This window comes from Stegostoma tigrinum, chromosome 21, assembly GCF_030684315.1.
Source record: "Stegostoma tigrinum isolate sSteTig4 chromosome 21, sSteTig4.hap1, whole genome shotgun sequence".
Classification (NCBI taxonomy): Eukaryota; Metazoa; Chordata; class Chondrichthyes; order Orectolobiformes; family Stegostomatidae; genus Stegostoma; species Stegostoma tigrinum.
In genome coordinates, this window is record NC_081374.1 from 3,565,657 (window position 1) to 3,590,633 (window position 24,977).

Sequence of the window (24,977 nt, forward strand, 5' to 3'; positions counted from 1 at the left end):
AACCCAGCCTTGTCCCAACCTCAACTCCTCTTTTGTGCCAGCTGCTCACAGCCCTTGATTCCACTATTTCAAAATCTGAACTTCTCTCTAAATACTTTGCATGATCTAGCCTCCATTATTCCCTGGGTTACAGACTTCCAGATATTTATTTGCTTCAAACATGAAATTTCCATGTTCTGAGCCATGTCCTCTAGCTTGAGATTTCGTCATGAGTGGAAACATCTTAACATCTACCCAGTCAAGCCCCTTCAGGATTTGGTATATTTCAATAAGATCATCCCTCATTCTTCTAAACTCCATTGAATAGCAACACAACCTGTTTGGCAAACCACAATTAGTCAACTTCTTCATTCCAGGAATCAGCCTAGTGAATCTTTTCTAAAGTACCCTTTCTTAAATAGATTCAAAACTGTACACATTAGACCAGATATGGCCTCTTCAACATCCGGCACGGTTACAATAAGACTTGCCTATTTTTAAACAAAACCCTCTAGCAATTTAGGCCAGAATTCAATTTGACTTCTTAGTTATGAGTTGCATATGCATGCTAACTTTTAGTGTTTCATGCACAAGAACACCCAGGCCCCTCTGTTGCGCCATTTTTGCAGTCGCTCTCCAGTTAAATAAGAGTTGGAAATCTTTGGCATTCTCCAACTCAGCTGTGGCATCATCACTGAATATACCTATAGGTGAGAAAGACTGCCTTTTAGACTCTCAGCAAATCAAGGTATAGGGAGAGATGGCAGAAACGTAGAGGTGAAGTCCAAGATCAGTCTTGATCATATTGAATGGGAGTGTGGACTCGATTGGCCATACGTCTGCTCCTGCTTGGATTTCTTGCGTCCTTCTGAATCTCTGTGTCAGACACACACAGACACACAGACCACTAAAGCATGGCTGCACTTTACATTTCCACAGTACTGTCAACTCAGTGGAAATAAAGTATCCAATCTCACATGCAGCTCACGTGCAACTTTGCCACCTCCCCCACTCACTACTAACAAGAATCTGCACTGAAAGCAGCATGAAATCAAAAGCAAACACTCGAGTTACAGGAAACTTACAGGTGTATCTGGCCCATCACCACCCAACACTCTGAATCCGAACCCACTCTCCAGCTTACGCAGAAAGATGTCAACGTCTTTTGTATTTGGGGCTGAAAGACAATAAACAGGGAAGAGTCACAGTGAAGCAGTGTCTAGCCCAGGGCCTGTGCAAAACAATGCATATTTACATAGCAACGACTGGCGCAGAAATTATTTCTGTTTCTAGAATCCACTTTCTAAGATACGCTGCAGAACAACAGACACTGCTGTGCCTATAGCCTGGATTCATAGTTGACTCTGAACCCACAGACTGCTCCAGCAGAACAGAGACTGATCTGTCAAAGCTGTGCTCTGCTTTAGTTGGAAACTTGCTCAGTCCTTAGGTCACAGGATGACCAGGCATGGTCTGTGAAACACTGACCTCTAATCATGGTCAACTCCCCGAGGACTAACATTCAAACAGAGAGAGCACAGCCCATTTAAAACTAAATCAATAAATGGGACTGTTTGCTGATTAACTCAGAACGATCGCTGTTTTTATTTCCTTCACTTCTCTCCTGACTCTCCAAACGGACACATTAGTTGACTAAATAGTGATCCTGGATGGCCATGTCAGCATGTTTTGTTCGGTACTATCATCAGTCAATGGATTGGGACCAGGATTAGATCCCGCCTCTTCAAACTGATGGACATTCAGCTCAACTGCAGCAAACCGCTAGAGCTCTGCTTGATGGGAGAGCTCAGCATTTCCTCAGAGTGAAAGCTAGAATAATCCTGGAGTCTGTATGGTACAACAACTGCTTCCTTGATGCAAAATGTGTTCAAAGTAAAATGAGAGCTGCTGGAAGATCATCTCATGATCAAAACAAATCAAGTTGAATCAGACAGGCCATCCAGTGACCTATTTCGACACAGCGTTTTCCAGTTCACTGCACACAGTAACCTAATAACTCAGGACCTGCACCAGTAACACCAGGTTATAAGGTTAAAGCCCAGGAACATGAACTTAAATTGTTTTATTCACTCAAGGGACAAAGGAGTCGCTGGCTGGGCCAGAATTTATTACCAGTCCCTATTGCCCTTGTGAAGGTGGTGGGGAGCTGCTTTCTTGAACCACTGCACTCCATGTGCCGTAAGTAGATCCTTAATGCCCTTAGGGAGGGAATTCTAGATTTTTGATGCAGCGACACTGAAGGAGCGGTGATATATTTCCAAGTCACATGCTAACAACTAACCTGAACACATCTGCATAATTCTCAGTTCCAGTGTGCAATTATTTGATTTGACCTTACTGCTTCTCAACATGAGCCACTATAGACATCCCTCCTCTTCAAGTTGTTTCACCAGATCAAGTTTATAACTAGTGAGGAGGACAAGATGCCATCAGTCTCCCAGGTGATCGTTTTCAATCATATTTCTACACCAACAGTTAGCAGTAAAGGTTTTCCAAAGCCACCAATTGCTACCAAGAACGGTGGGCCTGCATGCCACATCACTTACGTTTACTGTCGAACATGGTCTTAGATTGCACATACACTTCAGTTGGGTCACGCTTGGGTGAGGAAGGCCTTACAGCATTGGGTGGGAAGGGCATTGGCTGAGGGATGGGAACGCCTGAGGGCAGATTCTGAGAGCTTGCTTGGTTGTCCTCTTGCTCTAAGGTCTAAAAAGAAAAACCAGAGAAAAGAAAATGTTTTAAATAAATTTTACAACAGAGATAAGATTTATATATAGAGATAATGCGGAGTAGTTATGTAAGGCCATGGCAAAAGGATCTTCCCATATTTCACAATGTTATAGTAGAGATGTAAATTATTTGGCCTCTCTTCAAAGAGTGGCGAATGCTTCATTCTACATCCCTGACCTGTTAAAGGTGATACTGCTCTCTACCCAACTCAAGTCTCTAGAATCAGTTCCCACTACTTTTTCCAGATGAAAGTTCTAGAAAAGAGAGACTAACCTAAGTTTGCTGATGATACAAGGCAGCTGGAAAGGTAAGCTGAGGGGAGGACATTAAGAAGTTGCAAACAGATATTGACAAATTAAATAAATGGACAAGATGGGTTATAACTGTTCAGATGTCCTGTATGGCTATTTGCTAGAGTGATGGAGGTGTGTTTAAACTAAATTGGCAGGGGAGATGGAAACTTATGCAAGGAGTCAGGGGACAGGGAATCAAGGATAAGACCAAAAGACAGAAGGGGGAAAATAAGAGGTGATAGGCAGAAAAGCCAAAGGCCAAAATCAAACATTCATATATCACTTCTGTCATCAAAAAGGAAGACAGATAGAATACTAGAACTGATAGGGAACACCAGCTTTAGTGAGAGGGTGGAACTGAAGCAAATCTGTATTAGGAGAGAAATGGTGTTAAAGAAACTGTTAAGATTAAAGAGCCAGATAAGCTACATCCCAGACTACTTACAGAAGTAACCCTTGAAATAGAGGATATATTGGTGGCCATCGTTCAAGATTCTTTAGATACTGGAACAGTTTCTACAGGCTGAAGGAGAGCTAATGTAACACCATTATTTAAAAAGGGAGGCAGTGAGATAACAGTGAGTCTGATATCGGTTGTGAGGAAGATTCTGGAGTCTACTATTAAGGATTGCACAGCACTAGGAAAAGAGTGGTAGGATCAGACACGGTCAGTATGGCTGACAAAAGGACAGAGTCATACAGTTACACAGAACATGCTGTCAAATCTATCAGAATTCTTTCAAAATGTAACTAGTGAAGTTGATCTGGGGAGCCAGTGGATACATTTTATTTGAACTTTCAGAAAGCTTTCGATGAAGTTCCACGTAAGAGATGGGATGTAAAACTACGGCGCATGGGATTAAGGGTGGTGTATGGAGATGGATATAAAAAATTGGTTAGCAGATAGGAAACAAAGTTTAGGAATAAATGTCTTTTTCTGAATGGTAGGCAGTGATTAGCAGGGTACTGGAGGGATCAGTATGAGGACCCCATCTACTCGCAAATGTGTGTTAATGATTTAGATGAAGAAACCAAAGGTAACATCTTAAAACATGCAGATGACACATAGCTGGAAGGAAGGGTGAGCCGTGAGGCAGATGCAGAGATGCCGTAGTGTGAATAAAATGTGAGGTCATCCACTTTGGTGGCAAAAACAGGAAGGCAGATTATTATGTGAATGGCTGTAGACAGAGAAGAGAATGATCAAGAGAAATGGGTGTCCTCATGCATCAGTCACTGAAGTAAGCAGGTGCAGCCACCAGTCAAGGCAGCAGACTGTGTGCTGGCCTTCCAAAGGAGAGGATTCAAGAACAAGAACAAGGATGTCTTGTTCCAATTAGACAGGACATTGCTGAGGCCGTACTAGAATACTGTGTGCAGCTTTGGTCTTCCTATCTGAAGGATGTTCTTGCCACAGAGGGAGTGCTGCGAAGGTTTACCAAATTGATTCCCAGGATGGCCGGACTGACATATGAGACAGACAGAGTTGATTAGAATTATACTCATGGGAATTCAGAAGAATGAGTGGGGGGGATCTCATAAAACCCTGCAAATTTCCAACAGGGCTAGATAGGTTAGATGCAAAGAGGATGTTCCTGATAGTGGGGGTCTCTAGAACCAAGGGGTAATAGATTAAGGGTAAGGGAAAAATCTTTTAGGATTTGGAAGAAGAGCAATTTATTCACCCAAAATATTGTAAATCTTTGGAATTTTCCATGTCAGTGGGTTGTGGAGTCTTCACCACTGAATACATTTAAAGGGAGGCACAGACAGGCATTTAGTTTCTCAGGAATCAAGGGAGATGGGAAGCCAGTAGAAAAGTAAAATTGAAGCCCAAGGTGAGCCAACCTCATTGAACAGAAGAGCAGGTACAATGGGCCATGTGATCTACTCCTGCAATTCATCTTGCTTCCAAATAAAGCATTTTTCTCATCTCCCCATTAGATCTTTCTGGAATGACTGAGTACAGGCCTATTGTTACTGACCCAAACTGTCACATTCCAAATCCACACGACTGCTTTCCCATTCCACAGTGACATTTATAGCTCTGGACTCACATTTCGTTACCATCCTATTACCAACATGATTGCGCCTTGCACCAGAATCCCTTCAATAATAATTATCGCCTTCCATGAAAGCACGGAACTTCCTCCTCCACAGTGTTTGTTTTAAAAAACGATAGTTAAGGCGAACAAATAACCTTTACCCGGTTCTGAAAATAGGTCATTAACTAGCAACACAACTCTTGCTCCTTTCACAAATACAGGTGCTTTCTAGAATTTTTTTTTTTTTCTTTTCACTGTTCCAGAAACTAGAGTCCTTGCTTTCACACAAATCTATGTTTTTAGTTTATTGTCAGCCAAAAGCATTCCAATTGTTATCTTGAGAATCTGGGTTTGAAATCTCGTCAAAAGTACGGTTGAAATCGCATATAACACATGCCAAAGACAGATAATCTAACACATTCAGAAAGATAAAGTGTCGCAACTGTTAATGAAATAATTCCACGATTTGTGCCTCCACCTAGCTACCCAAATTCAGACTGAGTTGGTCACGCCACCTTGGGGGAACTGCTCAAGAGTAATCCTCAGTTTGCTCTTTCATCATTACACATTGTGGACTCTAGCCCAATTCTTAGTTTGTATTTTGTATAAAATTTTAACAATGAGGCTTCACACAATCTTTGGACTCAAAGCAAGAACTGTGGACAGCACTTCACTCAAGTACACACACACAGCTAACATCTTTAATTTGCAATCTAGAATGGTTTTGGTTAGTTGTGGAATCTCGGGCATCAATAGGTTATTAACTGCACCAATAACACTTTAGTTAACTCCAACTGGAAGGAACACACCTGAACACCAAGTCCCATTGTTAGCAAAAAAAATTCTGAAACTTACTGTTTTCATAGTTTTAGCAGGTGAAGAAGGACCTGTGAAAAAAGAAAATTCATTACAATACACGAGAGAGAAAGGTCACCAGGACATAACCTTCTGAAATCACAATCCTCTCTACAAACTGAATCCAAGACTATACATCACAGCTTTCATCAACACTACTGTAGGTGTTTTATAAAAATGGATCAATGCTTAGTTTAGCATTAGAAGGGCAACAATGGATTCTAGAACACTAACTGTATTTTAACTCAGCTCCACTCTTCCTACACAGACAACAGAATTTCTCTCAATGTTATTTCTCACTGGTCTCCAAGACACACACTTTTGGGCACACGCGCTGGTTGATGGGGCCATATTCACAATATAATGGCAAAGGGCAAGTCGTGGGCTGCAATCAGAGGCCAGCGAAAATGCACGGAATTTGCAATACAGAACCGCCTTCCTGGTCACACACTCGCACTGTTAATGTCTGCTCCCACCCTGAATTAACCCAAACAGGTTTCTTCCATTCTCACGTGTCTATCAAGCATCCATGTAAATGACCTTAAGTATTCCCCACAGTTCCACACTCTGGACAAGAGGTTTTTCTTGAATGACCTAATGGATTGATTACACATACATATGGTCAATAGTACTGATCTTGATTCAGTGGAAACATCCTCATATGCAGGCTATCAAACTCTTTTGCAACCTTAAAGACCTGCATTAAGCCAACCCTCAGCTCGCCTTCAGAGAGAAAAGAGTCCCAGCTTGTTCAGTCTTTTCTGATAGTTATAATCTCTCTCCACTCGGTTCTGGTGTCAGCATTTTATAGCATTCTCTCTCTATTGGCCCTTTCTTTACTCTGCAACATCTAGACAAGTGCGCAATGAAAGCAAGTGAGCTAAGGGCAATTAAAAGATAACATGAGGACAAACCTCCCCTCTGCACCAGCAGCGATATTTCACTGCCCACAGGACAATCTTTCAGTATCTCCACCACCTGGGCGTGGCTCAGTTGCTGCATGCTCTGGTGGTTGATCTCCTTGATAACATCACCTTTCTGTAGTCCTTTGCACCATTGACTGTCCAGGATCATCTTCACCTTCTGTCCAGCTGGGCAGTCTGCTATGGCAAAGCCAAAACCCTTTGGCCCCTTCAGCAGAGGGACGGTCAGCACCTCTGGCTGCGAACCAGCTGACGAGGTCATTGAGGATCGGTCCTCAGTCAGGCCCAAGTAAGGTCCATTTAGACGCTCGACACCACCACCAGGACCTTCGTTCCCATTTTGCTCAATGGGCCCCGGTGGGGTCTGCACACTCTGCCCAGTCGAGGCTTGCTTCCCCACCACAGGCAATCCATCCAGGACAGGAGTGGCAGTCACTACATCGACAGCTGGCACCTGGGGGTCTGTGGGAAGTGGATATCCACGGCACAGGATCAGCTTCACTGTCTGGTTGATGGGCACGGACTGGAAAAGCTGCACAACATCAGCATGAGTCTGTCCAAGGACGCAGGTGCTGTTCACATACACTATTACATCACCTGCAGATAAGATTGCACAGCATACACATTAACCATTTGAGTCCGTGACCAGAGTCACACTCACCCCAACTTTAAACTCACCATGGATGCAGACAATGCTGAATCTTTAGCTGCTCAAAATTAAATATCAAACTGATTTAATAAGCACAGAAACCAGCGGAGAATAAATGAAATGCATGCTCCCGGCATCTACCGAATCACTGGCATCATTATTCCAAGCATTGCCCTACCCCAATCTTGGTATCACTCAGGGAAGCTCCTGTCCCTATGCCTTACCATTACTCTCCAAAATTTCCCTTCCTTCGGATTGATTATTCTCCACAAATAAAAGCAAAATATTGCAGATGCTGGGAATTGGAAACAAACACAGAAAATGCTGAAACTCAGACTTGGTAACATCTGTTAAGACAGGAACAGGGTTAACATGGAGTCCAATATGATGCTTCAGCTGGACTCAAAAACATTAACTGTCTTTCTGTGGATGGGTCAGACCTGTTGGTTATTCCCAGTGCCACTCATCCCAGAACCTGCTCCCTCCCCCAATATGCTGTGTATAGGGAGATCGTGGGGAAGGGAAAGTTCTGAGAGTGTCAAATCTCCAAGTGCCCACCAGCTTTTCAGAGGAAACATGTCACTTGCCTGCCATCATGTTGCCATCCTGAGCTGCAGGTCCATCCTGAATCACATTCTTCACCTGTAGGAACTCATCTGGGCTGTCTCCTCCGATTATTGTGAAACCAAATCCCATGGTGCTCTTCTGAAGGGTGGTCCTGATGAGCATTCCTTGAAGATGTGAGGGGTCCCGAGTAAACATTGGCCTCTCTGTAATGGAAGGAGTTTGGGGGGGGTGAGACGTGACCAATGATTCAAAGACACAAAGTTGTTACCATCGATTCTAGGTTTGGGCAAATGTGATCAACACAAGGTCGATAAAACCATTAAAGGATAAGAGAGGATAGATAGAGTGTAACTACTTCCTGGTCTTTTAGAGTCTGAAAGAGAGTTGCATAACTGTAAAATTAGAGGCAGACTGTTCTGAGTGTAAAACGAGAAATCACTCCTTCACATGGCATAAGTATTTGGAACTCTCTCCCAAAACTATGGACATAAGGGATAAATTAGAAACATAAATGATAGGAGTACGAGGCCACCATTCGGCCCTTCAAGCCTAATCCATCATTCATCACAATCATGGCTGATTGTCCAACTCAGTAGTGCAATCCCACTTTCTCCCTATAATCTTCGATGCCATTCGCCTCAGGTGTTATAACTAGCTACCTCTTAATAACATCCAATGTTTTAGCATCAACTATTGCCCTGTGGTAATGAATTCCATAGGCTCACCACTCTTTGGGTGAAGAAATGTCTCATCTCTGTCCTAAATGGTCTACCCTGAATCATCAGTCTGTGACCCCTGGTTCTGGACACACCCACCATTGGGAACATCCTCTCTGCACCTACCCTGTCTAGTTCTTATAAAATAAGTCAAGGAGATCCCCCCTCATTTGTCTAAACTCCACCAAAATTAATCCCAACCTAAGCAAAGTGACCCCTGAAGGGTCCAGGCCCAAAGCGTCAGCTTTCCTGTTCCTCTGATGCTCCTTGGCCTGTGTTCATCCAGCTCTATACCTTGTTATCTCAGACTCCAGTATCGACAGTTCCTATCATCTCCAACCTAGTCAATCTCTCTTCATACATTAGTCCTGCCCTCCCCGGAATTGGCCAGGTAAACTTTTGCTGCACTCCCTCCAGGAGAACAGCATCTTTCCTCAGAAAAGAGACAAAACTGAATACAAAATTCCAGGTGAGGCCTCACTAAGGCCGTATATAACTGTAACACATCCCTGCTCCTGTACTCAAAACCTCTCTCAATAAAGACCAACATACCATTTGCCCTCTTTACCACCTGCTTATCTTCAGCAACTGGTGCACAAGGACACCCTGGTCCCAGTGCACACTTCCCCCTCCCAATTCACAGCTATTCAGGTAGTAATCTGCCTTTTTCTTTTTGCTTCCAAAGCGATGGATAGATTTGTCAGGAAAGGGGAAAGGCTAGAGCCAAGGTACAGATCACATTCTAACTGAATGAATTAGGTTAGAGAAGAGCTGAACTGACTGCTCCTGAGCTAAACTTCAAAGGTTAATTTTTACATACGATCGTATCCAGTACAGTGCCAGCAGAGTTACAATAGCATGGAGTGGGGAGAACAGAAGGAGAGACAAGTGCAGCTCAGGGAGGTAGCTTCCGGGATCAGCAGGTAAGTGGTTAACATAAAGCAAAATATTTGCCAATATTCTCATTTGTTATGCCTGAAACACCCGATTCAGCACAAGGCCCCCAGTGTTTGCAAAACCACAATAGACCTGCTATCTTACATAACTATCTTCCTGATTGTAGTTTTGGTTAGTGCAAAAAGTGCTTTATGAGTTGTTTTAAAAAAAAGGCAACGTTACACAATACATAAATCAGGAATGGGGTGTCGCTACTCAATGTCTGCAGTCGGCAAAAACCGAAAAGCAGGCATTTATAAATTGAAATGGAAAGGGAGAAAGACATGTGGGGTTACACTGCATTTCCCAAAGGAACAGGCCCATTCTAAGAAATACATTTGGAAAAGCAGGACAGAAATAGGAAAGAGATTAGCTGAATGAGTATGTGCCCCTTGGTAAATTTTCAGTTCAGAGGAAAGCAAGCTTATTGGTTTAACATCAGCACTAAGTTGACGTTTAACTTTTGTTTATTGCAAGGGTTTTGCTTTAAACAACACTCGTTCTAAAAAGTTTTGATTCTGAGTGTGGTTGTGAATTGGTTCTGGCACTGGAAATATGGCAGTCCAGAGGTGAAAAGTTCAAATCCCACTAAAGAAAAATCTTATGAATAAATAAAAGTGACCATTAAATTAGCTGAAGGATAAATATTGGCCAGGTACCAACAAACATTCTGAACTCTGAAATTCTTCTGGGTACCTTGATGAACAAACAAACTTTGTTCATTTATCCTACTATGTCTTGTGGGAGCTTGTATACAAATTAAAACTACCTGCTGCATTTCCTTTATTGCAAGAATTTTTTTTTAATCTACTCATTCATGTGATTTGGAGCTCAACGACTAGACCAGTTATTTGCTCGTTCCAAATGGCCTGAGGTGGTGAGCCATCTGTAGTCCTTGGGGGAATAAGGATACCTACGGTGCTTTTAAGGTGGGACTTCCGGGATTTTGACTCAATGGCAGTGAAGGATTGGTGGTACCAATCAGGTCAGGATGGCATCAGATTTGTAGGGGAACTTGAAGGTGCTGCTCATGTACATCTGCTCCTTTTGCCCTTGGGTGGTACAGGTCACACACTTGGAAAGGGCTGTTGAAGGAGCCTGGATGAGCTGCTGTCGTGCATCTTGTGGACAGTATACACTGTTGCTGTTGTGCATTAGCAGTGAATGGCATGAATGGTGAAGGTGGTGAAGGTGGTCAAGGTGGTGAAGGGGGTGCTGGTCAATAGGGTAACCTTTTCCTGGATGGTGGTGAGCTTCTTCAGCGTTGAGGATATCTACCCTCTTCCAGTCAAGTGGAGAACATCTATTACATTCCTGCCAACTCTTCCTCTATATCTCTTTGCCATTTTGTGGACCTCAGAGGTCTGTAAATGGCAGGACCTATCAGAAGTGGAAGCTATGTGTCAGCAGATCATTCAGCATCCAGGAGCTTCCTAGTGGCTATGCAGTAAAATTTTACCCCCAACTTGTGTCTTGTGGATCATGCTGGCTTGAGAAAACAGGTGATGAGTTACTCACCACAGAATTCCCAGCCTCTGACTTGCTCTTGTAGCCACAGCATTTAGATAGCTCATCAGTTTCTGGTCAATGATAACCCACATGATGTTGATAGTGGAGTATTCAGAGATGATAATGTCACTGAATGTCAAGGGGTGATACTTACGTTCTCTCTTGTTGGAGATGGTCAATGCTGGACATTTACGTGGCCTGTGTTTTATTTGCCACTTATCAGTCTAATTTTAGGTAATGACCGTATTTAGCAAGTGACTGAACTTCAAAAGTACTTCACTAAATATGAAGTATTTTAGGACTTGTGCTGAAACACCACAGAAATGGACATTCCCAGTTTCTGAATGTACCTGGCCGCTGGTCCCCATGCACTCCTCGCTGGCTGTCCCGCTGAAGAATTAACTGCTTCTTTCGCTTTGCTTCAACAACTGGGTTCTCAAACTGTGTCCTCTGGTTTATGTGGCTGAAGAGAAACAAGATAGAGAGACAACTAGTGAGCGAGAGGTGGTGTTGGGAGTGGTGGGGATGGGAAGGAGAGGAGAGAGACAGAAGGACAGATAGAAGGGGAGTGGGAGCAAGGAAGGAGGGAGTGGGCTTGTGGGCAGGGGGGTGAAGAGTGAGAGCGAGACTGCAAAATGTTAACTTGACTTGAGCAAATTCATTCATGTTCACTCACATTCCTCCCTCACTGTCCCATCCAACTACTGGAATCCTGTCCAAGTCATTGACTCAGCTACCTGGTGGCTTGTACTGAGATTAAAAGGTTCAACGTGAAGTTGCAACCACCCAGTATCGTACTCCCAGGTTCTCCAGCTATTCCCAAGTCGACTGAAAAAATAACAATGTACCACGGAGTGGTGGTTCGAGGTGGCTATTTCAGAGTAAAAGGAAGGGTTATGGGGAAGGCTATGTGGAAATTACTGTTCTGCTGTCCTGAGCGTATTTGGGAGTGGAAAAGGAGAAGACGAGGGATGGACTTTTCTGGGGCATTTCTGTCTGTCACTTGGGAACACATTGATACAGTTAATCCAATACAAAAGGACTAATACATTAACTATCTATAACTGAGGGTGTGAAGAGAATTACTGAGCTGGCGTAGTCCAACAGCAATTTATTAACCCACATGGGTAAGTAGCACATTGATTGCATCAACAGCTCCACAGCTGAGGAAATCTCCAGCAGAACCCTCGGAACAGATCTTATTTTACCTTTACTCACGGAGGAACTTACTCAATGTAGTAGAAGCCATAAACTGGATCGCTGATCTTTTCCCAGCCATATGGAAGCTCTACAAGTTTAAAATTTAAAAACATTCTGATCAATACCACAACTGATAACTCAGAACTACGAAGTGCAAACTTTATACTGCGACATAGCAAGGGCACATCAGGTCTCCTGCTCCAAATGGGAAAAATTCTCTCCCCATTCTCCCCCTTTTGCAGACTTGTTTTTCAAGTAGGTAGTATTAAATCAAAGAGCTTGAAGACATGAAAAGTAGGGGTCATCCTTGTTTAATCCAGTGCAATCACTGAGGTCATGAGCACGTTGAGCAGGAGTTGTCCATTTCTGTGGTGTTTCAGCACAAGTCCTAAAATACTTCATATTTAGTGAAGTACTTTTGAAGTTCAGTCACTTGCTAAATACGGTCAGTACCTAAAATTAGACTGATAAGTGGCAAATAAAACACAGGCCACGTAAATGTCCAGCAGTGACCATCTCCAACAAGAGAGAACGTAAGTATCACCCCTTGACATTCAGTGACATTATCATCTCTGAATAATCCATTCCACGGATGCTCTGTCTAAACTTCTAGAAGCCATTTATTAGAAGTTCCAGGTAAAAGATTTGTGAAAATTACAGCTTATGATGTTGAACACAAGCTTTTAACATGAACTAAAATTTGGTTTGAGGGTCACAGACAGATTGAAAATGGAAAATTGCAGCAATGAGGAAAGATTGGATGAGTTGGCATGGTTCCCCTTGGACAGAGATGGCTGAGGGGAGATTTGATTAGAGTGCACAAGGTAGGATAAAGTGGACGGGAAGGATATTTTTCCCTTAGCAAGGAGGTTGGAAACTAAGGAGCAAAGATTTAAAAAGGAACTGATTGAAGAATTAGAGGGGAAACAAAGAAAGCTTCTTCTCACTCAGAAGGATGATAGAGATTCCAAACACGCTGCCTGAAAGGGTGTTAGAGGCACAAACCTGCAACTCAATAAAAAAGGTGCCTTGTGACACAACTGAAATCCTGAAGCTGCCAGGGAAACAGACCAAATGCTGGAAAATAAAGATTAGATTGAGTGTTTGTTTTTAGTCAGATCCGACATGATGGGCAGAGTGGCCTCCTTGTGCATCGTCAGCATTTGTGTTTTTTAAATATCTGAAGAGGAGGAATGTGAAGGGATAGAGAGAGGGAGGGAGGGGGTACACAACTAAGCATGTTGTCCTCATACAGGCCAGAACAAATGCAATGATCTAATGTCCACCTTCTACGCTATAACAGAATCATTGAAATTTTGTGGCTAAAGCCAAGCCATAATCTAATGGCCAAAACACAATATGCAATGTTTCACCTTATGTATTGGTGAAGGTCAAACAAATAGACCACTTTGCAGCTACACAGTCGCAGAGCTCAACAAGTTGTGTGGATAGGAGGAAGTCATTACAAAAGAAACATGGACACAGCATTTGCAAAGCTAGGGCGCATGAGGATGTAGTGTCAGCTACTTTATATTCAAGACAGACAAACAATTTTTTCTTAATGCTGAGAGACTAGGAGCTGTTGAGGAGCAAAGGAATTTGAACATCCAGGCGCACAAGCTACTTAACTAATCGATGGCTTGGAAAATCACCCGAGTGCTCAAAATGGTAATGGAATTACAGCCTTTAACTCATGGGGTCAGAATACAACTGAGGAAATGTTTCAATTAAGCAGTGTGTTCAGTTTGGGTCCCACAAATAAAACAGATAGGTGAGCCTTTGGAGACAGCACAGTAGAATAGCAAGCTAAATTAAGATGACAGATTTTATAAACTTGACCTGCAGTCCCTTGAATTAAAAAGGTATGAAATAATCAAATCAAGATTTCCAAAATGTTGAAGGGAATCTCAAAAAAAATATACCAGCATCCAAAGTTCTTTGGTCTTTTTTTTTTAAAAAAAAAGATATACCTTACTGGGGAGGTCACATTAAGGGTCAGATTTTTAAAAGCTGAACTAGACTGTTCAAGAATCAAAAAGGACAATGGAAACCTGAGATAACAAGGCGTAGAGCTGGATGAACACAGCAAGCCAAGCACCACAGCAGCAGGAAAGCTAACATTTCAGGCCGAGACTCTTCTTCAGAAAGGGTTTCTGAAGACCCTTTCATTAAAACCCTTTCATTTCTGAAGGAGGGTCTAGGCCTGAAACGTCAGCTTTCCTGCTCCTCTGATGCTGCTTGGCGTTGTGTTCATCCAGCTCCGCACCTTGTTATCTCAGATTCTCCAGCATCTGCAGTTCCTACTGTCGTGGAAAACTGTTTTTCCAAAAACAGCCAAGGCTACTAGTCAACTGAAGTATTTTAGGATGAGTGCGTTAGATTTTCTTGGAAAGTATCAAGAGAAATGGAGCAAAAAGTCAGAAAAATGAGTTAAGCTATGAATGTACCACATTCCAATTGAATGGCAGATAGGTCACAGTGACTGAATGCCCTGTTCTATTATTTGATGATTCAGAATAATTGGACCAAAGTACATGCATGCATTCGGTACCCAGCTTGAATTTCTACATTCTACCATGAATCCATATTTCCATTATAAATTTCAATGTCCTTATTTAGAAAATACCTTGAGATGCCTCACCAGAGTTTTGGTGAAATTGCAGTACATTCTCTGCCAGTGAAAGATGCTAAAATGACAAGTTGACAAGGTGGCTCACAGTATTGTATGTGAATATTGTGACTAAATGATTACAATTAGCCAAAGAATCAAAAGCAACACAAGGGATAAATTTCATGCAGCATATCATTAGTCTGGAATGCATTTCCTGAAAGACCATAGAGGAGACAAGTTCAATTGTAGTTTTCTAATGGAAATTGTATGAGCCCCGGAAGGAAAGGGGGGGTGGGGGGAGTTGCAGGGCTATAGGGAAAAGGCAGGGGAGCAGAGCTAACCTGATCTTGCAAATATGCAGTATATGTTCTCACAAAAATTCTACAGGAGGAAAATTGCTGCAGGAAGCATCTATAGTTGAAAGACCTTTTTAAACACATGAAAATACAAGCACACATCTGTTATCCTTCGGATGTTACACAAGCGTATTTTCAAATCTGTATCACAGAAGCAATAAAATAAGCACCTTAGCACCTTGCTCCTAGGTCGAGTAACTGGAGATCAAGTTCAAATTCAATCATGGCAATTTTTGAAACAGATCCAATAAAATGATTACTTGTAGGGTGAAAACAGATAAAACAAGCTAGAAAGCTGCTGTAAAACTTAAATGGTTCACTAATGGCAGCTAAGAAAAGTGAATCTGCCGACCTTATGCTGTCAGCGTACATTTGAAGTTAATCTCACAATAAACAGCTATGATTGCCCTCAGAACTGGAAGTAAACACAGCTTTACCACATTCTCCTATTTCCCAAGAGCAAACTCAAACTTTTTCTGACTTGAGCATTTGCCAAGATCAATCAGCTTCTAAAAAAACTTGAACAAATCACAGCATACACCTTGTGGCCTTAGAGACACTGAGTTACACACAGCCAACACATTGCACAGCACTGGTAAGAAAGAATGACCTTGACTAACAGTGAGCTGAATCATGGGACATCTAGCAGTTCTGATAAACAGATTAAGTTGATAAGGCGCCACACTCCTTAGATCATTTTTTTCCTGGCTGTTGAATTGGAGGGCACTCACCCAGAAAGAAAAAAGGCAGGATAAAATTGGAGGGCCAAGCATTGTCTGCCAACATCTCAGGATCAGACAGATACTCCTTGGTCTTTTAAATCAGACTTACATACACCACTATGAATTCCGGTGGCTATTAATCTGATTAAAAATCTTCAATGTGGAACAAAGTATATATTTATTGTGGAATTTCAAAAAGCTAAGTGTCCGCTTTATCTGGTGATCGCACTAACAGACTCACACCCCACTTTGATAAGTGCCAAAAATTCCAGCACATTTCTGGACTGTTGCGCAGTGTAAGATAGTTAAAGTTAATTGACAATTTCAATTTCCATATTTTGTCTATTATTGAAATCCAACTGATGGATTATAATCTGGAAGAGAAAAAAGGTACTGTGCTTCATGCAACCAATGCTCCAGAGCCAAACCTTGCTTAACTATTCTTGTGAGATCAGGGGTACCTATAAATCTCCTTCAGAACCTCAGAATACACAAAGTTGGCTCAGTTAGTAGCTGCTTTCTCATCTGTGCCCTTGACCACTACTGTACATTCCTGGCCACCTTCCAATGTTCTATTCAATAAACTTGAGTTCAATCAAACTTTTGCTGCCTGCATCCTACCTAAACATGCACCAAATCCCAATGATCTATGTTTGTAAAATGTTTGTTTTTTTTAAGAATCATCACCCTTAATTTCAGGTTTCTCCATGACCATGCTCCTCCCCATCTCTAACCTCTCCCAGTCTTACAACTCTCCAGAATCTCCAAGCTCCTCCAAACCTAGCCTCGAGCATCCTAGTTTTAAAGCCTCCACCATTAACAAAGACACTTTCAGCTAAATGAATAGCAGGCTCTTTATTCCCTCACTAAACCTTCACCACCTTATTAAGGCACTCCTCAAAAGCAAATTTTTTAAATCAAGCTTTTGGTCGTCTCAGTACATAACGTGGATTAGTGTCAATATTTATGTTCAGATGGAGTGGTAAGTTTTAAGCTCCAGTTGCGGGTGAGGCTGTTCACTTGCTCGCCAAGCTGGTTTGCTTTTGTTCAGACATTTCGTCACCATTCTAGGTAACATCAGTGAGGTCTCCAATGAGACGATGTTATTCTACTCCATTTGGAATTTGTACTGTTTGGTCCGTTATGGTGAGTGGAGTCATTTCCAGTTTTTGATCTGTATGTGTTTATATATGGGGTCCAACTCATGTTTGTTGATGGCATTATGGGTTGAGAACCATGCCTCTAAGAATTCCCATGCGTGTCTATGTTTGATTTGGGCTACTTTGGTTACTTTGTCCCAGTTAAACTGATGGCCTTCATTGTCCTTGTGTACTGATATGAAGGATAGTCTGTCGTATCATTTTGCTGCTGTTTGTGAATTCTGATGGCTAGTTTCCTTCCTGTCTGTTTGTGGCAGCCATTGTATGGTATTTTGTAAACTACATTGGTTCTGCTTGTTGTGGGAATGGGGTCTTTAATCCGAGAGAGTTCGTTAAAGAGCGGCTGTGGACTTGTGTGCTACCATGATTCCTAGTGATCTTAGGAGTCTCGTTGTCAGTTCCGACATGACGCATCAGAACTGAGGAGACTCCTAAGATCACTAGGAATCATGGTGGCACACAAACCCACAGCCACTCTTCAACAAACACACACGGATTAAAGACCCCATTCCCACAACAACAGAACCAATGTAGTTTACAAAATACCATGCAACAGCTGCCACAAACGTTACATCGAACAGACAGGAAGGTAACTAGCAATCAGAATATATGAACATCAGCAAGCAGCAAAACAACACAACAAACTTTCCTTAAGCATGAGTACACTCGGTCAATGAAGGCCATCAGTTTAACTGGGACAACGTTAACTCCAGCAGCCCAAGCCAAACATAGGCACATGAGGGAATTCCTAGAGGCATGGTTCTCTACCTGTAAGACAATCAACATAGAATTGGACCCCATATATAAACCCATACAGATCAAAACCAGAAATGACACTAACCATAACAGACTGGACAGTATAAATTCCATATGGGGTAGAATATCGTTTCAGAGGCCTCACTGACTACGTCACTTAGCAAGGTGATGAAACGTCTGAGTGAGAACAAGCCAGCTCGTTGAGCAAGTCAACAACCTCAGATGGAGTGTGTTAGACGTTAGACTGCATTAAGGGCACTAATTAATTCGTTGTCTTCCTCATTCAAGGAATAAAACTGTGAATTCAAGGTCCACTGAAGGAAATAATCTAGGCTGTCACCATTAAAGATGGTGAGCCACAGAGACTGCCAGCATGAAGCACTTTCAGTCCTTCACAGGAGATTTGAAACAAAGGGAAAATAAAATCCCATGGCAACAATGAAACATGCTCAGACAACATGAAAGATCCTTTATGAGTGAGAAGTTACTCCCGAAAGCATCCTTCCCTCCAACAGGATGTAAGCAAAGTGGTCAGGAAAATTGAATAAAGAGCCTTTAATTTGTGATTGTACCATGCCAACTTCAAAATTCTCTTGGAATCTCCACACGTCATTGAAGCAGGACAAAGTAGTGACATTCTGGGGCATTTTTCACAGAACTTTAATTCAGCATGACCTGATTTCCAGCATTCTCTCCAAATTCATTCCTCCTGTCGGAGAAGCTCCGATTGAAGAGTGTAGGGGAGCAGGTGTAAGGTAGACAGTTCTAATTGAAGAATGAAGATGGGAACAGATTCAACGGATGAGTAGCTTCTTTTGCACTCCAAGTCCCAGTCAAAATGTGCATTCATCCCTCGGGTTTTTTTTTTAAATTAACACCAACACCCTGATCTATTTCAGGAAATTTCTCCAGTTCTCCACTCACATTTAATTTTTTGATTTATTTTTCACATTTTGCTCAATTTATCTTTATTACTCTGTTACATTATGCCTTTCCCTCAGTGGAAATTTCTAACATTTTAGGCTACTTCTTATTCCTTTATGGTTTGCTGAATAAATAGTGCTTTCATCTCTCCATTCCTACAACCGTGGTTTAACTTCTCACAGAACGATGAGATAAAAATGCAACTGACTCCAAATCGTCCCTATAACAGGCCAAATCAGGAAACAATCTCGTTGTTTCTGCCTGTTATTTCATTTCTACTAATTTCCATGTCAGATTGGATTGAAGTCAGCCATAACTGCACAAGAAAATGAAGGGCCTATATATGAATCCAGACATGTAGCAATGTAGTTGGCTCCTAGCAGTCCTCTGAAATGCCTGGCAAGCCAAGTTCAAGGACAATAAGCAACAAACAAACGTTGGCCACACCAGCGACATTCACATGCCTTCAAATGAAAAAAGCGACCATCCAGAGAATTAACCCTACACAAAATAAACTTAACTTAATCCAAACTGTTTTGAAATGTGACTGCCATTAGTTCAGTTTCATGACTTTACAAAATACCTTAAACACACACAGCAATCTCTCCTCAACCGCAGGTCGGTTCAGTCAAAACCATTCCTTTGAGGGTGGGAAGATCTACGGATTGGAGATCATAGCCGAGAATAGCATTGTAAGTGATGAGGTGAAAACAAGACCCCATCACTTTGGCGGGCCTGGCAGTTGCTAAAGACCCTATGGCAGTAAAGAGCAGGACATGCTCCTGGTCTACCAACCAACATTTCACTTCAAACACAATCAAAAATAAATTCATCTTTCATTCTTCTCATTGCCGTTTACTGGCATACAGCAATTGTATTTGCTTTTATCTTGTCACCGTAAAATTAATTGTTTTGAGCACTCTAAAAGCTTTCAATGTTAAGTGCTACGTATAAGGTATCTTTCATTACTTCACTATTGCCAAATATCCTGTTGTCGATTTCTGTCCTGCTTGGTGGGATAAGCACGTGCCTATAATCCTGGAAAGTTTGTGCAGCTCCAAAATTAATTGGTGGTGCATTAGACTGCACACTCAGTTGCGAGTAAGAATGCTGGGGTTCAAGACCTTTGATGCATTTACTGGACCGAGTTCTTATCACAGTGTGGAAGAAATGCGGTCATTTCTGCTGCCATTTGGAAGAGATCTTAAACCAAGACCTCATTTCCCACTTCAAGGTGATGTAGCACATTCTGATCACCATTCACTCCTCATCCTACAATGCAAGGAACAGGTTAACTTACCAATTCTGCTGTCGTAGTTTATGGGAACTTATTGTGTATAAACTGGCTGCTGTATGCCTTTACATAAGTAACAAGGTGGCAGCAGTACTGAATTGATGGTGAAATACTTGGGAGTGCAGGCAGCAGCAATTCAATGCAGGCCTGTTCGATCACAGTACTTGATAACATCTAATCAATACTTCAAATTACATGCATTTGCTTTATATTGCTCAATATCCTTACCAAACAGAAATCTATTGATCTCAATCTTGAAAATTCAATAGATCTAGCAAGTCACAAGAGGAAAGGCTAGATAAACTCAAGTGCTTGCAATTCCCAACACCATTGGCTATATAGTAAAATACTATATGCATCTTTGAACATTTATAGTGATTGGATTTATTGCTTGTGTTTTGAATCTTTCAAATTCACTTTGTCAAAAGGCAGTGGAAGCAGTCTACAAATTTTTAAGGCAGAGTAAGATTCTTCATAAGGTTACTGGAGTTCGCAGAGACTGGAAACGTCAAATCATTCATGATCTTACTGAATGGCAGAGCATGTTCGAAAGGCCAGATTACGTTCTCCTATTCGTAACATATGCCTGTGCCATTCTTCTGACCTCTAAATTCTCTCTCTCATTTACATTTAAAGTTTCATGCAATGGTGAATACTCCAGCTTGAATGCCATCAGTCAAAGAACAAGGATCCAAAAATCTCACTAAAAATGGTTCAGTGAATTTTAAATTATTCCAGTAATTACTATGACTGCCACGCACTTTGAAATGACCTGATGTCATGCAAAGCACTATATACATGAATGCATTTGTTACTTTAAGATACAGGTGTATCTGGGTCTGAAGTCCAAGGTTAGAAATACAGACAGGAAATCTCAGGGTTCAATGCCCCTTCTGTGCCTGCATAGCTCTACCCTCCCAAATGAACTTCTGACATCCTAAGATATGTGTGGGGATGGGGGGGGTTTAAGCTTCCACATGGCAGCCAAGCATGATTGTGCAGACATGAAGGTGAGGACAGAATCCAGGACAGACTCATCCATGAAGCCTCCAGGGTTGAACAGGCTGCCAAAACTCACCGTATAGGCTTATAGATGCAGACTGGCCAGTTGGGTGAGGTACTGGAGGGCAACCGGGGCCCGTGGAACCTTGCCCCAGCACGGAGTCAGCGCCTTCAGGAGAGGAAGAGAGAAAACTGGTGGAAAAAGGAACAAAATAGACACGAGGGAGCAGCTTCAGGCTGTGATGTAATCTCAGGGTTCACCCGCAGGTCATTAGCTGCTCAAACTTTACCCTCGTGATCTGAATTGCCTGTGAAATTTCCCTGTAATGATTTCCCAAACCCACAAATCTCTCAACATGGCAGGTTATGCCAAATGCACAAATATCTCACACAGCAAAGTGGATGCTGACAAAAGGTCAGAAATGTATTGCATCACAACCTCTGACCAAGTCATAGGTTTTTCTTTTACATTTACTTTGGGACCCTACATAAAATGCGGACAAACAAGGCAGGTGCCCAATGACACCCAGAATGGTCTAGTCTAGGGCTTCACTCTGCTGGTTTGACATATTGTTAGAACCCCTCAATCAAATGACAGCCACTGATGCTCTCAGCTAATATCAGAGTCTCCATGTAACACTCTGTTAATTTGAGTAGAGGTCTACACAAGAGGGTCTTGCAATCTGCCTCCAGGTAAATTCGCCAACAGCCTGCGTGAAACGAAAAGAAAATTTATGAAGGAGACAAACAGATAATTGACGCACAGGGGATCTAGTCAGCATCTATCAAAAGGAACACATCACCAGAAACCCACGGCAAGGTTAATCTTTGCTGTCTACAGATATTGAGACCAACCCTAAATTCCAACGAGTAAGATGTGCTCAATTCGTTTGAAGGAATTCCTGAAGGAAGAATGGCAGCGTCCTCCAGGCTGTGTAAATACTCTTTGCTTCTCCCCACAGAACAGGAGAGTTAACCCCCTCAATACTTCCACTTCACAGCAAGAAACTCACTTTGATCCACTCTTAGTTGTCCAATTTGCAGTTTGTGCACAGCTTTTTTCCCAATCCCCACATATTAACAGCAAGTCCGTTGGACTAACTGATCAATGTTGGTGCTCATGCTCCACCTAGGCCTACTCGACACTAAAGAGTGTTATATAGGTGAAAGCAGTTACTGATCTCTAGTAATAAAAAAAGTTATCAGATTTGCAAAGCAATATGCAATAAATAACCAGTAGAATCTTGAGGAAGTCAAGAAACTAACGGGGTAGAGCTTTGTATTGTGATATAACTGGCCTACCCGATCACCTCGATATATTTGGAACTTCAGGATTAAGAGAAAGGATATCTTAATGCTAACTGCTCCACACAATCCACTTGTGCCAGCAAGACGTCAAAGTCTATTCAGTTAATGGCAGTAAAGAAAAGGTTTGAACAATGTGGAGCATCATCAGTGTACTGGTCTTCCCACAAAGGGTTGCACTGCAGTGATAACCTGTCTCATCCCTTGCTACACGATGCAGACTGGTCTGCTATCTATATTCAGCATTCTCAGTTTTAACACCAGAATTACTTTTGTCCCCCCAGTTTCCTGTTACATGGAGAGGTTTCTTTGCAAACTTGTCTAAGTACGCACTGCATAGCTGGAACAAGTTAACAAAGCAGGGTACGTGTGCAACGCAAAAAACAGAATCACTAGCAATTACTCGTACAAAATTTACAGCACAAACCTCTCTTCGATCCAAATCAAAAACAAAGAGCTTACATCATTTTGGATGATTTGAAAAGTGGGCCTGCCTACAGGGATATGTCTTTATCCCTGTACAGTGCAAGAGGAGCATGCTCCAAGTGCCAAATTGCATCAAACTGCACTCTCAATGGAAACAAATGGAAACACAACAGCATCCTTTATTGAAATCTACCTGTGTCCGAAAAACAAATTACAGCACATCCACTTACCCCCTTCACTGCACTCCTCTGGGGGTTTTGCTTTCTTTGCAAGACGGGGATCCAGCCAAGTAGTTGTCTTAGTGTTATGACTGTGAAAGGAGAGAAAAATTACGACAATACAAACAACACGATTGTGCTGCAGACTATCCCTCTATATACGCATATATGTCAACAAGTGGGAGGACGAGTGTGAACGACAGGGAGGGAAGAGTGAGAGAGCGAGAGCAACAGCACGAGCACAAGTGCACGGGTGAGAGAGTGCAATTACTGAAACACATGACAATGAAATAGGAATAGGGCTGGGGAGGTAGCCAGAGGTACAGAGGAAGGAGTATCTGGGACTGCCTAAATTTCAGGCAAGGCTGTATACTTAACATCTTTCCAATGCCAGCAAACAACATGTCAGGCTTTCAATCTACATCTCGCTGCACTGGGTGCAACAAACGTGACTGGGTTTGGAAGCTTGCTGCACGTAATAAAATGTAATTACCTTCACTATGAATACAGCCTATCATATAGTTCGGTCTGAATCTCCTCCTAAAACATGCTAAGTCTTTCTCTGTGCAAGATGGATTTAAAACTCACCTCGGACTAAGCTTTTGGACATTGTCCTAATCTTCCCTATGTAGTACAGTGACAAATTTTCACTGAACACATCTGTGAACTGATTTGATGTTCTTCTTTATTAAATGTGCTTAATGAAGGACAGTTGTTTTTACTGCATGTTACTAAAAGTCAAAACAATCAACCTCAGTTTCACAAAGGCCCCTACACATTCAGCAACAGATACTCACTCAATGAAGTAAATCATCCCGCTGTCAGTGTAGGCCATCTCCCAATTGTTTGGCAATGGCTCAACTAAATCTTCCCTGGTAACCGGATCCAAGTACCTGAATTCTGTTACGCCCTCAGTGTGGCTGGGGCCTGGTCCTGCAGAATGAATAAATCCCTTAGTTACACTCTTCAGAATGATAAGTGAAAGCCACACAAGACAGACTGTATAAGACTAAATAGTTACATTTGACCTTGACAAATATCATGTAGCTAGCAAATACAAGCGTCAGCTCTACGTTTTGTAAAGTAGGTAGCGAAATGCTAGGATGTATATAAAGCTAGGACAAGTACAAGAAGAAAGGCATGAGGACTAGCCACGTACAAGATCCGAAATACAGCTCCTGTGGAATATCACATTTAGTTCAATCTCCCTGACTTCGCGACTGCAGCTCCTTCAATTAATTGCTTTTCTCACCTTGTTTGTTCTTAAAGAAAACTGTGACAGCAAGAAGAACATCAGCACAACTTCCCCTAGTGATGAATTACCACATAACATTGAGCAAAAACACAAGCACAGCAAAAAGAAACAGCTAGAACAGCATCAATATCAGGCAATGTCATAATATGACTGTGATTCCACTCTGCCTCACCTGGGTAACTGGTCCCATTGGCAGTAGGTCTTTCATCATCATCATCTTCATCGGGGACTGTAGTGTCAGCTCGCTGCATCATGCTCACAGATGTTGTTCGCTTCCTTTGTGCCTCCTCTGAGCCATCGTCCAGAACGACCTGATCAACCACATCCTGCTGAAAAGGGCTAGGCTCTGCAGGAGGCTTCGGTGTCCCATAGAAATTACCTGTTAAGTTCGGGTAGCACAAAGACCAAATGAATTCCTCAGCTTCGTACCACTTTACCAATACTCACTTCCTTATCAAAGTTCAAAAACAAATCCTTATCATTCAACTGCATATTTCTCACGCTATAAATTGGGCAAGGCTA

The 24,977-nt window shown here is 42.1% G+C and overlaps 1 protein-coding gene across 8 annotated transcripts in view; it reads right to left on the reverse strand.

Annotated features, from left to right (window-relative positions):
• The window catches only part of magi3a (membrane associated guanylate kinase, WW and PDZ domain containing 3a), a 123,788-nt gene that overhangs the window by 17,250 nt on the left and 81,561 nt on the right, over positions 1-24,977 (reverse strand). For 4 of the 8 annotated variants that reach the window (XM_048553073.2, XM_048553072.2, XM_048553071.2 and 1 more), the window contains exons 4-14: positions 24,628-24,834; positions 23,998-24,133; positions 23,213-23,292; positions 21,328-21,420; positions 12,457-12,514; positions 11,577-11,689; positions 8,086-8,268; positions 6,841-7,446; positions 5,927-5,958; positions 2,547-2,709; positions 1,065-1,156 (exon numbers count right to left, since the gene is read on the reverse strand). In XM_048553073.2, coding sequence (XP_048409030.2) covers positions 1,065-1,156; positions 2,547-2,709; positions 5,927-5,958; positions 6,841-7,446; positions 8,086-8,268; positions 11,577-11,689; positions 12,457-12,514; positions 21,328-21,420; positions 23,213-23,292; positions 23,998-24,133; positions 24,628-24,834 — 1,763 coding nt within the window. The remainder of the gene's footprint in view (positions 1-1,064; positions 1,157-2,546; positions 2,710-5,926; positions 5,959-6,840; positions 7,447-8,085; positions 8,269-11,576; positions 11,690-12,456; positions 12,515-21,327; positions 21,421-23,212; positions 23,293-23,997; positions 24,134-24,627; positions 24,835-24,977) is intronic. The other 4 variants (XM_048553078.2, XM_048553074.2, XM_048553075.2 and 1 more) reach the window with 3 other exon arrangements.